Raw genomic sequence first — 12,975 nt, 5'->3', positions numbered from 1 at the left:
AAGTGGTGTGTAAGGCTGCATCATCATCATCATCTGTCAGTCACAGACTTTTCAGTGCATGTGTAGCTTAAACCGCTCAAATTGTGTACTTTACTACATGTATTTAGAGAACTTTTTAAACTGATAAGAAATTACATAAATGTACCTGGAGGTCAGCTGCTATAAGAGTTTATGTGTCTGCAAGAATTTATAACAATGTTGTTCTAGTGCTTGAATTGTCCAATGCTGAAAAAAATACCTTCAAAATAATTTTTAAAGCTTTATTAGTAAGTTGGTTGGTAATTATAACTTATGTCTTTTGTACAGTAAATATATCATTAACTTTCTCACTTATCATACACATAATTATGCTGTTCATGTATAGATATTGTAAATGTATGAAAACTGAATGTCTGCGATTTCCTGTTTTTTACAGACCATGTAAAACAATTTTAAATAATAAAACAATAAACATTACACATGTTTCATTATTGTGTCACCTTGTCCTTGTCGGCAGCAGGGGCGACATCCCCTAAGGCTTGTCCGGAGCATAACTCAGTCACTTTAAGTCGGATTGATTCTAAACTTGGTATACATGCTTCTTTTAATGACCCAAAGTGCAGTGCACAAGAATTGTTTCTCTGCACTTCTTATTTTTTGAGTTATTGGGCTTTGTTAATTTTCATATTTCATTCCTGTCCAGGCCATTTCTCCTAAACTATAAATGCTATGGTCATAAAACTTTATAGGATGATAGATCTTTTTGAGAAGAAGTGCAGCGCACAAACACCGGCACTCGGTACTTCATGGTTTTAGAGTTGTTGCCCTTTGTTGCTTATAATACTTTATTTTAGTCCCAGCCGTTTCACCTAAACTATAAAAGCTATAGACTTGAAACTTCAAAGGATGATAGATCTTTTTGAGAAGAAAAGCAGTACACAAGAACCGGTACTCTGTACTTCATGATTTTAGAGTTATTGCCCTTTGTTAATTATTATACTTTATTTTTGTCCGGGCCAATTCTCCTACATAATAAAAGGTATTCAAGCTACATCAATGTTGATGTAACATTGTTACAATCAGTTCAAATGCCACTTAAGTTCAAGGTACATGTACATTATAAGAGTGGTGTTTAGAAACAAGAAAAATATTACATACATTCGTATGTAATATAGGTACGATTGCATACTACTTTTTGTGAAGACTTTGTGTAATGTAAAATGAACAAACATGTCATGAGATATTTTATATCTTTAAACATTTTCATGGAATGTAATTAATGTATCACCATATTAAAGTTGCATGCCTTCAGATGAGAAAAATGATTTCAAGGAAATCAAAATTCACGGTCAATTGACTGCTTTGAAGCATAATCACAAAATAAAATTACAGGAAATTAAAAACCTTTTAAATACACTTAAGGTAGAATTACATTGTAAATCATAGTCAAAGATTTGAGATATGATTATTTATTCATATTAACATCATTATTGGTTATATATTGATAAAAAAAACCCGAAAGACACAGTTTGTAAATATTTATTACAATAAATTATGAAAAGGTATACGCGGCGAGGTTAGCTATAATTAAAATTCCCGCGCTAAGTCGCGGTGGTGCTTGGGATAATCACTTGATACTGTAAATGGCAGCCATTTTACGATACGAGTCCTCCGACAGTTTATCCTGCCGAAAAGATATGAAAAAATACTTGCAATTAAAAGTTTGCTGGCTACATAAAGATTATCGATTTACTTTTTGCGCACTTTTTCTCTGCCTGAGTATAATAATATTGACGCGTTTTCATTGGCTTAAACCATCACGTTACCAATACACATGTAGGTGTGAACTAATTTCGTGTTCATTAAAATTATTCCGTTAATAGACATATAACAATCTTATTTACAAATATCATTGGGAAAAATAAATGCATATAAATTGTAAATTTGTGTATGACAACTCAACCCCCTAAACAAAACATAATAGACTCAACCAAAACAAGCGCCTGCTTCTTCACCTAACTATGTAGCTGCATGACCATGATTAGCAATTTAGCAAACCAAATCTAAGAGATAAACCTATTGTAAAAATAATACTATGACCACAGCAGGTTTCGTACAGAAAACCTATATTTGAGAATAATATGCCTAAGTGACAGCTACATGTATATTGTTCACAAGGCGACACATCCGACTCGCGGACTTCCATCAACTTTTGGAGAATATTATCTAGGCTCTTAATTTACTATCAAGCACTGATAATACAATGTAGTCTAGCATGCTGTCCTATTGACAGCTCTTATTTTTCAGTCTCACCTTTGCCCTGTGTCTGTTGTGTATTGTACAATTCGATGTTTCTGACACCAAGGAAGTTTCTGTCATATAGCTCTTTGAAAAACATTTTTCCAAATTTATGTGCAATGGTAACCATTTGCAAAATCATTTACAATTTTTCAATATTCCAAATTTCATCATTTTATGTTTAAATGTGGAATTTTGCTTAAGCCGGTGCTGGAAAGCGTGGACGGTAACTTGCACTTTCCAGACTCTATCAAACCGAGTCTACAACATTTTCAAATTGCGATTTGTGTGTTCTATTTAAATGAATTGTTGTCCAAGTAATGGCCCTACTCGGGGGGATAACAAGGTATTTATTTAGCTTAGCAACGCACAAAAAGCTCAATAGTGAGCTTTTATGATTTCATTTTTGTCATAATTCAGCCACTCTTTTAAAATAAACATCTCCAAAATCACATGTACGAGTAGCAATTTCGTTTTCAGTCCCCAGCACTTTGTAAGCATTCGTAGATTGATTTTAACAATGATAAGTACTGTAGTGATTATGCACAATGCGGATGATCACGTGACACGTGTTTTTTTTTTAAAAACATGTACAACTTCGTTATGCAACTTTACAAAGGATGGATCGAAATTGTTCATGACAGGCAAACTTACAATTGTGTACAAGATGTCATTGCCTATTTTGCTCAAAATGCGTTTCTTTTACTGAAAACAACGCATTTTTGTGCATGTTCCCCCATTGTAAACAACTTATTCAACTTTCAGGCATAAACAGTGATAGCTACAAAGTAACCAATAACAGAACAGTACATGGTTTTTACAGGGGTTCCATGCGACCTAGTTTTTCATTTCAATTTAACGTTAAATGTATGCTTACCTCAATTTTACTACTTTTACCGAGCGTTCAGACCGCCATTTTATGAGCTCATTGTACGATTTTGGTCACGTGATCATCCAAATCGTACCACTGAAGTCAAGACGTGCAAGTAACTTTTTCAGTCATATTTTTACCAAGTACAACCAAAAGATTTAACTCAATGATTGTTCTTATGGGTTTTCTAATATGATTATAGTGTAATCTTTAAAAATCAACTACGTTGAAACTATTAAGGCAAGAGTTTAGACAACTGGCACGAGATATTATGTAGTAAACCTCTACATAATAGCCCATGAGTCAAAATTTGCCCACCCAAGGTGCTCGTGGGTTTTCCTAAGATCTATATAGTTAATTAAAAATCGTATCTTAAGACATTAAGCCGAGAGCTTACATACAATGTATTTGGCATGAAACATTGTTGTAAGAACCATGAACCAGTCTTTTCAATTATAGCCCTGGGGGTCAAAATTATCCCTGCCCCGCGTATCTTGGGTTTACCTTATTAAAAATCATATCATTAATTATAAAGGTTAGAGCTAAGATTTTGGCACGAAAGATAGGAATGTCAAGGTAATTAAATCTTACTGTCCAGTAATATCAATGGAATGACAACAAGGCAGACTAGTAAAATATGTATTGTTTGAGATCACCTATAAAATATTTAAAATTATAATGGAACAAAATAATTGGAACTAGGTTGGCTCGAATAATATACAGTTTGCACTACTCAGACAATCTGCCTTTCTAAAAATCTGTAGTAAAAATACACTTTAATGAATTCCATCAAGCCAATGAGCAATGATTTTCTTCTTGTGGTGATAACGACGTTAACGTTTTCCTGATATAGCTAAAATACCACGACCACCCCAAATAATGTATGAACAAATGGGCAGGTTAATAATTTTCCACAGGAATTTTGATCATTAAAATTGTATTTAATTATTTTATGTACAATATACAATATGAGTAGCATATCAAAATCTATTTGTTTGGTGTTGTCTATTTTCATGAACCTTTTTTGATATCCTGAAACGATAAAGAGACAAATGCATTTATATAGTAATTTTCTGAAATGAAAGTTTTGTAAAGATAACATATTATCTTATTGCTTTAATACACTTCTCAGTGAGTGAATCTGTGTGCGACATAGTCTTTTGTTTTCTTTCTTTATTTATTTTGGTTTACATATCTCATGTCAAAACATATCCTGAAAATATCCACATAACTAAATGACAACACAAGATTCTTAGTTTAAATCGAAGTCAAAGAATGAAATACATTTGAGCCGCGTCACGACAAAACCAACATAATGGGTTTGCGACCAGCATGGATCCAGACCAGCCTGCGCATCCGCGCAGTCTGATCAGGATCCATGCTGTTCGCTTACAAACCCTATTACAAATAGAGAAACTGATAGCGAGCAGCATGGATCCTGATCAGACTGCGCGGAGGCGCAGGCTGGTCTGGATAAATGCTGGTCGCAAACCCATTATGTTGGTTTTGTCGTGACGCGGCTCATTTATCGTTATTGTTTCAATATACATGTATATTTATATACATGTACAAAATGTGTTCACATTCACTACAAGCCCACACCGTATATATGGAGGATACAATACCTTTGAATTTAATTTTTGCGATTGATCGAAAATAAATATACCTTCAGTTCGGCGATTATTTCTGGATTAATTGTCATCCCAAGTTGATTAAAGGCTGATATTCTGAGTGTCAGCATTACAACCACGTCTTGCCATGTTGAGCCACAATCTAAAATTCCGTCACCATTGTAGTCCGGAAACGACGGTGCATTATCTAGCATACATCTAAACCAGTGTGAAATATCGCTGTGAAAATAATAATAATAAAAAAAACACAAGAAACTATAGCATTTCGGGTTCTGTAGTGAATAAAGACGAGTTGTATTATGTAAGATAGGTACGAGGAATATTTAGATATGAATATATCTAGAACGCCATACATTGCTCAATAAAATCACGACACAATAAGGATTACCGAGTAGACATTTACATTGATACAACATCCATTAAAATACTTTTAGTTTAGCTGTGCCTATCTATATTACTCGTGTAAAGTGATATAGAGGTCAAAGTACACTCTATATTAAGAATAATTGTAATGCGTGAAAATGCTTTAACAGTGTCTTAAATACACTATAATGTTTTTCGCAAGTGTGATACATTTGGTTCACTTTTTGGTCTAATGAAAGATTAGGAACGAAATATAGGCAGCAAAGCTGATAAAAGATTATTTTCGCAAAGCGGATCCTAAGTATTAATTAAGAAGATAATATATGGTAAATTATTCTTTATTGCTAAAGGTGCCTTTCAGGCTACTGGAGGTCCTACAAAATAGTAGAAACACATAGACCAAAGTTTAGCCATTGTTAGATTGCTGTATTAAAAACACTGAAAAGGCGACTTTCAGGATATTGTTGTGCTCCCTCACACTCCGTATTCACCTGACATTGCAATGGGTGAATTTTTGTTTCGAAGGCTAAGTCGGAAATTTGTTTGACGTAAAATCTCGGTTTTGCAATATTCCAGTAGATATATAGAGGATATCTGTTTGTTTTGCATGTAAAATCGAAATATAATTTCACTGAGTGAACACCAGATGCAATATTTTCACGAGTGGCGTAGCCACGAGTGAAAATATAATAGCTCGTGTTCACGAATGAAATATATTTCAATCTTATATGTAAAACAAATAAATTTTCTTTTTATTTCATGCGTTTTAAGTGATTTCAAGTAATTTTTACTGATTTTGCCGCGTAACGTCGCGCATTCTCCTTTGTGACGTCATTATATCATGACGTCACATCATCAATTTTGAAATATAGTTCTGTTTAATTTCTCTAATTTTGTTACATTTTCAACATGATGTATAGTGACATCGACTTTCTTTTCCTAAAGAAGCAAAATTTACGCATGACGGCATTTATTTCTGCCTGTTATTCCATTTAGTTATTATTTTCTTTTCATCCGCATTCAGATATAGTCCGGCTACAGTGAAAATTATATTTTATAAATTTCACTAGTGGTTTATCAGAATATAATCATCTGATATATTACAATAAAACACTGGAAAGCATGAAATAAATAATTATATATATATACATTGTATTCTTGAAAAAAAATATATGAAAAATAAAACTCTGTTCTTCATAAGAAACTGAAATTAGATGACTTGATAATAAATAGCTCTAACAGTACTGTACTAATATATGTTTTTTTGCGACCAAAAGTCAATAGAAAAACGAATACTGAAATAAAAACGTTAGTAACAGTATCAGACTAACTTATTAGGAAATTATGGTGGTTAATTTGGTACATTTGGTACTTGCGTTGCGTTGTCGATAGCGACAACAAAACCTATATCGTTATCGCCTTTTCGTCTTGTCGCTAGCGACAACACGACAAAGAGTCCTGTCTATAACAAAGCACGCCAAATGGCGCGTTGTCGTGCGGTGCTTTGTGGCGATAACGCCCTGTCGCTTGGCTTATAAACCAATCCTTCGATTTGAACCGAGCGGCAATGTGACATCGCGACAACACGCCACACGACAACGCGCCGTTTGGCGTACATCGTTAGCGACAGGACGACAAGACGAAAGTCCGAAAACGTGCCGTTTGGCGCTTTGTCCTGTTGTCGCTAGCGCCAATACCTCGCACAAAAGCGATCCAAATCAGCCACCATAGGAATTGCATATCATAGATATGAATACATGCTGCCAACAAATGAATATACAAAACCTTTGTAGCGTAGACACCGCATAGCTAACTATGAGATCCGAAAAATGGTTTAAAAAATCCGCCTCGTCTACACATTGTTGCACTATTTCTAGTACACGGTTTTCACCGGCTCCATAGTCAATACACTGCTTGTTGTAACGATATGTACTCTGTAACACTGATAATTAATTTATAATAAAATGTAAGAAATTTGATTTCCTTCATAAAATCATTTAATATCGATATTTTACAAAATATATAACAACTATCTTAATTGAAACATTTCTATGATTGTTTTAAGAAGGAAATCATTTTATGATTTCGGCAGGTAAACGCATCTTTTACCAACGCTTGTTACCCATTAAGACTTTTATACCTATAAATTAGAGTAACAAGTTTTTCGTTTTATTTTGACTTGATTTAAGTAGATTTTATTTTCATTTATTTATTTTATTTATTAATTTATTTACAGCCATCATGAAGTTTTACCTGTGGCAAGCCATTCTGATGGCTCTCCGTTCTCACAAAACACCACCACATCTTGTTTGATGTATTCTGTTACCACATACGTCAATTGTGGACAATTTTCTACACTTCTTTGTCCACAAAATGAATACTTCTTCATGTAACTTTCATCACTAAAAATAGCGAAGTCTCAAATCAAACAAGTAAAAAAAATGTAACAAAACGGTACAGTCTGAATAAATGTATGCACATAACGTTATTTAATGGATGCTAACTTCCTATATGATATGTATAAAACTTTGCATCATTACTTAATCGCACACCAAACATTTAATAGTTTAATTCACACAATTCTAGCCCAATGTTTATTTGGTGAATAACTTTGGACATAACGAGAACGCTTTAATATATAAGAATTTCTATTACTCCTCTAAACTGCAGTTTAAAGTTAACATTTAAAGCTCTCACCCACATGTTGATGTTAATGTTGACAACAAATCGTCCTCGGTCACCACTGTGTCACTGTGAAAGAATCCTTCGATGATCTCGTTGAAGCTGTTTACAGCTGTTTCATTCCAAATACAGTCCGAAAATTTCGTGCTTATGTGTTCATAAGAACAACCGGCTGATATTGAGGTGCTAGTAATTGATTTTGTAAATAAAATCACCAGAAAAGCAGTCTTCACTATATTAGGTAAAAAAATGAACATATTAAAACAGCACGCCTCCAGATTCATGCTAATTTTCATAAATAAAAATTGAAAATGTATTAAAAAGTAAAGTATTGCGAAATGAGCAAAGTAAAAAAAAAATCAAATTGCAATCGGCACTTACGGACGATAAAAATTACCAAAAGACGTCAAAATATCACTCTGAGTATGACTGCGTTAGTAACGCAGTAGAAAAATAGTGAAAAATACTGCAAAATTGGTCATGAATGGCACATAACACGAACATTATTACATTTATCTTGAATCTTTTTACTTTTCTTAAAATCTCAGTAATTTTTGTCAAGTATGATTTTCTTTAAATATTTTGGCTCATGTGGACGCATGCAGCTTTAAGTTAAATTCAAAATTTTGTACATAAGAATATATTATAATGTTCTTATAAGAAGAGTACACTTTCATTTTCAAGTTTTAAATATATTTTATTGCTGTAATTCTGAAAAGAAAATCAAAGCGTTATTGTAATTATTTTGCTTTGTTTGAACGTATTGATCTTATTTTGCCATATAATTAGTGATTTTTGCATTATAACATTTTTATTAATTTTATAAATTTTTCATAGAATTTGAAGTTTTTGCAGTTCAACATTTTAAAACAAAATCATTAAAAAATAAAACATAAATATCTCTCTTACCGTAATAGTTTGCCATCTCTCATGGATATATACTGCTTACTATTACATGTATATCAAGCGATGTGCCGAGAGAGATTTTTTTTTTTCAACATAATTTCTGAGAAATAAAGGTTATGTCATTTAAAGTAATATCATAGTTTAAAGTTAACTACATAATGATTTTAATATATCAAGATTTGTTCTCTGCAATGTGAAAAAATAGCGTTCATAACGGGATGGGTAATAATAACACGACATTCAGGAGCGGAAAAGGCAATTTTTATCATTATATATATATGTACATGCATACTATATATAATTTCTTGCAGAAAAGGCATTTTTCTATCATTATATACATGTATAATATATATAATATAAGGGAAATGTTAATGTGAAATTTACTGAAATTTACTTGTATTAATTTTATTTTGATTGACGATGTTTCAAACGTTTAAGAGATTTATAAATCATGCACGGGATAAACATTGCATGATTAATGTGGGTGTATATGATGTAATGAACGTTAAGCAGTTGTTGTCTGTACAAAACAATTGAGTACAGAATTTAAATCATGGTTTAAACATATACATTTAAGCTCGATTGCGAAACAAATTCTTGTAACCTATTTTCATCATTTTTACGTTTGAACATCTTTAATTACTCTTATTCTGAATCACCAGCTTGTGTCATAAGAAAAAACATGGTCGTGACCCGATTTTAGAGCTTGAATACATGATCCCGGGAACGAGACGCAGACACTTTAACCACTAGGCCACCGGTCCCCATATAACTAGTTAATATATAAAATGCAACACTTATAACACTTCATATTCCGTCCTATTCTTGGTAATTTTCGTAGATCATGAGATGATGAGAGCGGTTTGCAACGTGTAAAACACTTTCTTTGTTTACTTGACAGTATCTGCTTCCTAAAAGATAATTTTAAAAACTTTCATAAAGCAAATGTTTAAATGTTGAAATGTTTAGCCAGTACTAAGGGTGTTATCGGTAAGTTGCACTTTCCATTACCGTCCATTAACAGACGCAATCAAACCGAGCCTGCATCATTCTTTAATTTTGTCATTTGCGTTCTTTTAAGGATTCCGTTTTTCTATATATAATTTGTCTGCGTATAATGATAAAACTCGTTAAAAATCCTTTAAGTACTCGCATTGATATAAATACAATTCGATCGATTTAAAAAAAAAAATTAACAAGAGCTGCCACCCAAGTGACGAATGCCCCCGAAAAGGTTTCTTAAGCATGCAGGTATTATGAAAAGAAAAGTGAATGAAAGTCACTAATTGCCTTATATTGTTCTTTGTATTATTGTATCTGTAATCTCTAATTGCGATAGCACAAACCTTCAAAATATAAGTGTGACATTGACATTTGAAGAAGGGACGAGGTTCCTGGACGCGACAAAATGTTGTTATGAGATAGACATTTGTGCCAAATTATTTCAAATGCATGTCTCAATGCATGACAAAGTTACAGTCTGGACATGATTGTTGTGTAAGTGGGGACACACGAACAGACGGACATGAGCCGTAGCCGCGACACATTACCTTGATGTGGTAGATATTTGTGCCAAGTGTTTTTAAAATCCTTTCATGCATGACAGTTACTGTCCGGACATGGATGTGTATCTTCAAACTCTTCTCGAGAGAATGAGTACCTTCAAACTATAAGTTCGACCTTGAACTTAAAGGAAAGGAAATAGGTCTTTGTCGCGACATGTCGTCTTGATGTGGTAGACATTTATGCCTAGTTATTTTAAAATCCTTCGATGCATGACAAAGTTACAGCCCGGACACGAATGTGTGTACCTATAAACTCTAATTGTGATAAAGTGAACTTCAAAATGGTAGTGTGACCTTGACCTTTGAGGTAGGGACGTGATTATTGGACGCGACACATCGTCTTGATGTTGTAGACATTTATGCCAAGTTATTTTAAAATCCTTCTATGCATATGACAAAGTAACAGCCCGGACACGATTGTGTGTACCTATTAATTCTAATTGTGATAATGTGAAACTCCAAAATGTTAGTGTGACCTTGACCTTTGAGGTAGGAACATAATTCTGGAACGCGACACATCGTCTTGATGTGGTAGACATTTATGCCTAGTTATTTTAAAATCATTCGATGCATTGACAAAGTTACAGTACGGACACGAATGCGTCTACCTATTTAAATACTCTTATTGCTATAATGTGAAACTTCAAAATGATAGTGTTACCTTGACCTTTGAGGTAGGGACGTGGTTCTTGGACGCGACACATTGTCTTGATGTGGTAGACATTTGTTCCAACATATCGTAGTAAGCCCTTGAACTTGTCTGGCCTGTGTGTGGTCTACAATGCACTACAGGGCTTGGTGATTGAGGCTAACACCTCATCAACAAATACTTCGCTGAGAAATGGGATGATCCTTCGTACTATCCTACCAAATTCTCCAATGCCCATAACATCACACTCCATCAACACCCTCTTTAGATTTTCACAAACCCCCCTTTACCCCCGACATGTCAAAGCAACCATCGACACAACACCTTATTTTTTTTAAAGATTTTCAAGGTCGGTTTTAGACGGATAGCTATCAGGGTCGTAAACCAGAGCTACGGCCCATACGCATTCACGGTTTTCAAGGGTTCAACCTCTTCCAGTGCCTCTGAAAACTCATCGGCCTGATCCTAGCCAAAAAGCACTAGCGATCCAAATGAAAGTGAGAGTCGAATGCCCCCGCTTTTGGTTGTGTGGGATTCTTCACTTTTTTCTCTTCTTTAGCTGCAGTTTGCTCTTTCTGCCATCGCATATAATAATTATGTTAGAAAAAGTCGTCTTTTCACATTTAACCTACTGCTTATACCTGATCCACCTAATAATATGATTCACTCTTCAATAAGTTGTCAGATGAAAAGGAGGGGATTTCTATAAAACATATTCGCATATGAATTTTATTCTTCTTATTCAATGTTTGATCCAAATAGTATAGATGTAGAGGTAATCATTTTGTTTATTTAAAACTATTTTATATAAAACTAACTAAAATTATATTCTGCGAGAAGCTCCTGCTTTGAAATACATTGTTTAGTCAACAGTAATAGTACGGAATGCCGTTAGGGCCATCGCCTATGAATATGTTGATCTGAAACGCGATAGTCGAAAGTACAATGGTGAAAACGCGAAATCACGAAACTACGATGGTGAAAACGCGAAAGTACGATGATGAAAACGCGATAGTACGATGATGAAAACGCGACAGTACGATACTACGATGATGAAAACGCGATAAACTATCGTGTTTTCACCATCGTACTATCGTGTTTTCACCATCGTAGTTTCGTGATTTCGCGTTTTCATCATCGTACTGTCGAGTATCGCGTTTCAGATCAAACCATTGCGAAATCACGAAACTACGATGGTGAAAACGCGACAGCACGATGGTGAAAACACGATAGTTTATCGCGTTTTCATCATCGTAGTATCGTTCTGTCGCGTTTTCATCATCGTACTTTCGCGTTTTCACCATCGTAGTTTCGTGATTTCGCGTTTTCACCATCGTACTATCGACTATCGCGTTTCAGATCAACACATTCATAGGCAATGGCCCTAACGGCATTCCGTATAATAGCGCCACTTTACCATCATGTATCATTTCATTCTGGTCTTCAGAATCAGTAAGGGAATCATAATCGAGATGTAAATTCCAGTCGGAAATTGAGACCGATGTGTAATACATGGATTGCAAATGACAGCAAAAAACACCAAAAATAAACTGCGTCTGCAATTGGAACAAAATTGTTGGCTCCTTTAAGATCAAAGTTCATCAAAGGAAAGGACTATACAGAGAACTTGTAAAATAAACACCGTTATAAAACAGTTTCTTCCTTATGCAGAAATGTGAATTTACATCTTATCTGTGTTCTCATACATTATTTTCAAAGTAGGTAGGCATGAATTATTCTTAAGCCGTAGCTAGAGGGCATTGACAGTAACATTCCAGTACAATCCATGAACAGGCTCAATGAAACCGAGCCTGCAATATTTTCAATTTTGTCTTTTTGGTCGTTCTTGATGGATTTCATTTTGTTACGGTTTATCTTCAACATCTCACTTGTTCACCATCGTCGGATACCCACGGCCGAACCATTATCATTCATCAATCGTGGGTATCCGACGATGCTTGTTCACTAGCACTAACAAAAGTTAAATCTAGGTCAAACCGAACTATTCTACAGACTAGCCTGGCTCTATGT

The 12,975-nt window shown here is 34.3% G+C and overlaps 1 protein-coding gene across 1 annotated transcript; it reads right to left on the bottom strand.

The window, feature by feature from the left end:
* Positions 1–3,792: 3,792 nt before the first annotated feature.
* On the bottom strand, positions 3,793–8,858 carry LOC132738273 (uncharacterized). Its single transcript, XM_060725739.1, has 6 exons — positions 8,734–8,858; positions 7,840–8,056; positions 7,396–7,544; positions 6,928–7,084; positions 4,815–4,998; positions 3,793–4,180 (listed from the first exon to the last, which is right to left on the bottom strand). The coding sequence occupies exons 1-6, from the start codon at positions 8,747–8,749 to the stop codon at positions 4,160–4,162; spliced, it is 744 nt and encodes a 247-aa protein (XP_060581722.1). The 5' UTR covers positions 8,750–8,858; the 3' UTR covers positions 3,793–4,159.
* Between the last annotated feature and the right edge of the window lie 4,117 nt (positions 8,859–12,975).

The sequence above is a fragment of the Ruditapes philippinarum genome, unplaced genomic scaffold (genome assembly GCF_026571515.1).
Source record: "Ruditapes philippinarum isolate M1 unplaced genomic scaffold, ASM2657151v2 ctg731_1_1_1_1, whole genome shotgun sequence".
Taxonomy (NCBI): Eukaryota; Metazoa; Mollusca; class Bivalvia; order Venerida; family Veneridae; genus Ruditapes; species Ruditapes philippinarum.
This window is presented reverse-complemented; position numbering and strand designations above follow the sequence as displayed.

Coding starts and splice junctions, on each gene's coding strand:
- LOC132738273 (XM_060725739.1), bottom strand. Junction 7,545..7,839: donor ACATTAACATCAACATGTGG/GTGAGAGCTTTA, acceptor CGCTATTTTTAG/TGATGAAAGTTACATGAAGA. Junction 7,085..7,395: donor ATCAGAATGGCTTGCCACAG/GTAAAACTTCAT, acceptor ATTAATTATCAG/TGTTACAGAGTACATATCGT.